This window comes from Empidonax traillii, unplaced genomic scaffold (genome assembly GCF_003031625.1).
Source record: "Empidonax traillii isolate 1590-97213 ecotype Southwest subspecies unplaced genomic scaffold, ASM303162v1 scaffold1819:size175429, whole genome shotgun sequence".
In the NCBI taxonomy this organism is placed as follows: Eukaryota; Metazoa; Chordata; class Aves; order Passeriformes; family Tyrannidae; genus Empidonax; species Empidonax traillii.
In genome coordinates this window covers 14,505-19,728 of record NW_020957012.1, presented here as the reverse complement: position 1 = coordinate 19,728, position 5,224 = coordinate 14,505, and the positions used below count along the sequence as shown (strand labels likewise).

The 5,224-nt window shown below is 47.6% G+C and overlaps 1 protein-coding gene across 1 annotated transcript in view; it reads right to left on the bottom strand.

Moving 5' to 3' along the window:
* HUNK (hormonally up-regulated Neu-associated kinase) overlaps nucleotides 1-4,873 on the bottom strand; it is a gene marked incomplete at its 5' end in the record, with an annotated part of 27,866 nt that extends 22,993 nt beyond the window's left edge. Inside the window, one exon of the mRNA XM_027908715.1 lies at nucleotides 4,581-4,873. Within this exon, the coding sequence (XP_027764516.1) occupies nucleotides 4,581-4,873 (293 nt within the window). The remainder of the gene's footprint in view (nucleotides 1-4,580) is intronic.
* Between the last annotated feature and the right edge of the window lie 351 nt (nucleotides 4,874-5,224).

Sequence of the window (5,224 nt, the reverse complement as noted above, 5' to 3'; positions counted from 1 at the left end):
AAAAAAAAAAAAAAAAAAAAAAAAAAAAAAAAAAAAAAAAAAACCACAAAAAAAAAAACACCCACAACAGGACTAAAGGATTATTTATTTGTTTTCCCCCTTAAGCAAACTTTCAGCATTAATTGCTGAAGAACTTAAAAATACCCTCAGTGATTAAATAGGAAAGGAACAAAAAAATGCTACCTTTTCCTGAGGAGTTGTTTCCATGATGCTGAGAGTGTCTAACTATGGCACAAGCTAGTGAAATCTAGGAATAACGAAGACACTCAAGGCATTCCCACGGCGTGGAGAATCAGCAGATATTTAGGCCTTTGCAGCTTTGTGAAGCTGGCAGCAGAGAGGCAGCACTCCCTGGGTCTGAAAACACACCATCTTTATGGGATAAGTTCATCTGGGACTTTGTTGATGGGGCTGATCCATATCCCTGGCTTCGCTTAGAGCTTCTCAGACCACTTTGGAAACCTCAAATTCATCCAGTGCCGCCAGTGAGGGACACAAGTGCACTCCCAAAAGCAGTTTATATTCCGTGCCGTGGCAGGCAGCAGGCTGCAAATGGAAGTTCTACATTTCACACTTTATTTCTTGTCTGGGGGAGGAAGGATGAGAAGGGAGGCTTTACCAGCAAGCAGCTGCAAAACAGAAGTTGTTGGCTGCTGTCTCCTGCATCTTATTTTTAATCACAACAGCACTACCAAAAAAAAAAAAAAAAATCACTCCTTAACTACCAACCCACAAGCCCATTTCGTAGCCCTGTGCAGGAGCCAGAGGTGAGATTTGGGTTCATCGTCACATTTATATGTCAATATACATTTCAAAGGGTTTGTTATCAAAATATCACTTACTGAACCTGATCCTTCTGCCAGTAACATCCCTGAATTCCATGTGTCTGCCTCTGTAAAAGAGGGATTCAGTCTGCTGTCTTCACTAGGATGATGTGTGGTTTGTTTACACCAGAGCACTCCAAGAGAATGCCCAAAGGTAACTTTGAAATCTGACATAAAATAGAAAGAGAAACCAGCTCTGCACTTCAAAAGGGGAGTTTGTTCTGTGGTGCAGGATCTGTCATAAATATTGCAGCAGCATCTGGCACTTCAAATTAACAGGATGGAAGTTATCAAAGCCAACATGTCAAAGGAGCAGGTACCAGAGCAGGAATCCTGTGCCACCCTGAGCATCTGGATTGTATGGCATCACCTTACTCTGCTCAGAACCTCAGAGCCTTTTTTTTGAGTCTTCCAAACTCCTGACCTGCTTTTAATCACCAAACGGCAGTGGAAGGCACAAATATGCTGCCAGGAGGACGGAAAAAAAGGGGGAAACACAGAAAGCTATCTTTGCCACCAATACATTATTAAATTCCTGCCTTTGACATCCTGACAGTAATTGCACTGAATGGGACTGGGTTTTGTTAAAAATGACTTTAAAAGGGGTTGTTGAGAATTTCCTGTGGGATGCAGTGGCAAGCACCAAAGGCTTTCACTCCGTTTTCTCTGCTGTCCTTGTGCTCCCCAAGGGCTTATTGTTCATCCTGCTTTCTGACAGCGTGAAGGGCTGTGTAAACACCCTCTGCCAAGAGAAAGCTCCACCAGATACTGCCATTTGGGTTTGTTTTCCTCTGTCAAGAGGCGAAGATAAATATTCCTACCTGATTCACAGCTGAGCTTTGTTGCAAGTATATTTTTAGCAACCGGCCAAGCCCTCCTGATAGGGGGAACGAAACGCAAATGATTACATGAAATTATATATGGACTTGTGGCATTTTGCTTTCAGCAAAGCAGCCCAAGGAGCTCTCAGGCCCGGACAAGCCCTCACCAAAGATGCAGCTTCTGCACTCGGGAACTTCTTCATCCGTCTTAGCACATGAAATAGTTGCAATTTCAAACACATCTATACGGCCAAACATGAGTCTGGAGGTACTTTTACATCTCTAAGTAAAATGAGGTTTCCTAAGGTTTTTTAATTTTAGGCTTTTCACACATCAGTGCCTCTTAAGCATTTCCACTGAATTCTGGATCCCTGGATTTGTCCAAAAACCAGAGATCAGAGTGCTTTTCTGCCACTCTAAGACTGCAAGCCATGAAGATTTCTGAGTAATATTCATGGAATAATGTAAGCAAATTATATGCAACTTATTTCATCTGAGGTTTTGGGTTTTTTTTTCCATCCTAAGTTATAGAACAGGGTAAGTCATCTCTATTATTCCCTGAATCATGCAGACAAACCCACCGACCTTTTTTTGCAATAAAACAGCCAGGGAACGCTTTTCAGTGTGAAAATGTGAATGATGAAATCATTTGGAGAGACAAACACCAGCCCCGAGTTCTGGCCCAGGTTTGCTCCCCACGCAGCGAATGCAAACACCCACAGATCACCCTGCACATGAAAGTGCTGGTATTTTTACCTGCTTTAAAAATAACAACAAAAACAACAACCACCACCCTGCCATTTCAACCAGGGACAGGATGAATCACTATATTTTTTTCCCCCCACTCTCCAGTAGCTGATTGAGTGGTCTGTTTTTAGAGCGGCCACAGTCGGAAGCCTGAGGTGCTGAAGGACAACTCCTGGGATAATTATTATTCTTTCTCCCTCTCTTGCTCGCAGAGAGCCAGGAATGAATCTGGATCACGCCACCAGAGTTTTTCCTGCCTCCCCACACGGCTCTACATGCTTGGGTTTGCAGAACAGGTCAAGACATCGAATGGGTTAAGCCAGAGAAAATCCTTGCAGATACACTGTCTGTGATTCTGTCAAATTTCATCACTTCAGGCAGAATCAGACCCCCTCATTCACCGTGTGGAAGCCTCCCAAGAAGCAGCTCTGTGTGCTGTGAGCTGAGAACCATCGTGGATGGAGTGGTTGCCTCTGGGGCAAGGATTAATTCGACACCATGGTAGAGCGTGGCAGCGCTCTCAGAGCTGCTTCCTCCCCCTGCTCACTCATACCCCCGATCCTCCAGGGTCTGGGAGCTGTGCTGGTGCTCAGAGACAGCAGGGAGGGAAGAGTGGAGGGCCAAACCTGCAGCATCTGCATGGGAACTCGGGCTCCTCGGGCCCCAAAGCCTCACTGTCCTTCCCACTGCAACAGCCTGTTGAGTCCAGCCTGCGCTTACAGAACAAGCTATTTTTGCACAAAATGTGGGTTTGGAGCCTCTCTGAAAAGGAAAGGAATCGAAGCCAAGCCTGCCAACCCCCTGTAAGTGCCTTGGCCACTACAAATTTTTCAGGGAGAGGAACTGCTGCTGCTGAACTCGGTCCTGCTGTTAAGAGCTAAACATGTTCATCTGCTCCTGGCGTGTTTTCCTCTGCTCATCTCAGAAACCTCATTTCCTTCATCTCTCTCTCTCTAAATACCAGATAGCAATTGATCCCTTAAAGCAACAAACAGGCCTCTTCCTTGTCCACGCCCCAGACTGCGGGGGTTAATAATTTAAAGAGATCAGCAGTCTTGTGGCTGATAGAGAACCTGCAGAATAGACCTGGAGGCTGCTCAAATATTTATATTAGAGTGGTACCTGAAATTTGGCTTGAGATAAAGACCACAGCACTCCTGGGCTCACAGGGGCACACAGCACCTTATCCCTGCTGGATCACAGGGAATATACACAGAGACACAAAAAGCAGGTTTCAGAGCACGTGGAGTTCCACCAAGCCAGCTGCACAGCTCAGCACACAGCTGGGCACAGCTGGAGGAGCTGCCTGCACAGTGATGGCACAGCCCTCCATCCTCCCCACGAGTCAGTGGAGCCAAAGGAAAGGAAGGCCCAGATCCTCAAAAGCATTCAGATGTCTGGCTCCTGCAACCTGCCTACATAACCCTGAAAGGATGGGGCCTACACAACTTGCTCAGCATCAGATGGGAACTGTGTGGGAGCCCAGACTTAACACCAGCTGGCCCAAATTTAGCAAGCAGAGCCTCCTTCTTAGCACAGTGCCCTATAAATACACCTGAGAACAGGAGAGGAGACATTCTGGCTCGGACCAAAGGTTCATGCAGCCCACCATCCTCCTGTCTCCATAGCAGCCAAGAGCACTGAGTGGAGAAAGGCACCACGTGTGACACCTGCACCTGCACTCTCCCAGCCTCTTCCACTTGCTGCTTGCTCAGGAACTTCAGAGGTAGCTACTCCTGATTCATCAGCCCTCCCCAGGCTCCTCTCTGGTGAGTCCTGTTCCCCCTCCTGGAGCCCAGGTGATCTTCTGACTCCCCACACCGCTGTATTTCCACCAGGAAAACAGCAGACACAACCACCCTCTCAAAGGAACAGCAAAAATGATTCACCAGCTCACGCTGGCACAGAGCTTTGAAGAGGCAAAACAACTGCTTTGTGTAGGGAAAGGGTCACCTCCTGGACACGGAGTCAGCAGGTCTCCAGTGTGGCCCACCCGAAGCCACAAACCTGCCAAAGTGCTTTCTGCAGATGCCTTCTCACATCTAAAACACAAGCCATCTGAACAGCCCCACCAAAATGCTCCCAGGAACAAGTTTTCACAAGGAAGCCTCCCTGCAACACAAACAGAACGCCCAAACACCGCTCCCCTGATACAAACTTCCCCCGGGGGAGGAGTTTCTGGGGTTACCTGTGGACCACCCCCGCCCTGTGGAGATGCTCCACCGCCAGGATGAGCTGCCGGATGTATTTGCGCGCCTCGTGCTCCTCCAGCCTCTTCTTCTCGTAGATCTTGTGCATCAGGTTGCCCCCAGGGCACAGCTCCATGACCAGGTAGTAGCTGTTCTCGGTCTCCAGGATATCCAGGAGCTGAGCAATGTTCGGGTGGCGGATCATCTGCTGGATCTGCCCTTCCCGCCGCAGGTTCTTGGTGACATAGGTGTCCTTCTTGGCTCTTTTCTTGTCAATGACTTTCACCGCCACCTAAGGGGGAAAAAAACGAGGGGGGGGAGGTGCTGTTAGCAGTCACATGGGTGATTTATTGCTTTAACCTTGTATAAACAACCTCAAAACAATGAAATTTAAAGGGTGTCCACCTCAGCTGATGCACCGTGGTTTCAAGCACAGCTGCACAAGTCAGAGAAGGAGTTGTTCTTCCAACCCCACTGACCAGGCCTTTCCTTATTGCCCCGTGCAATGACAGTCAAAAATTACAGCCAGGAAATCAGTAACAAAGCAGAGGAGACAATCCCACTATCCACACACAAGCTGGGCATTTATTTTAGCTGTTTACTCCAGAAGGCCTCCAGAAGGCTGGTGTTTACAGGTTTTAAG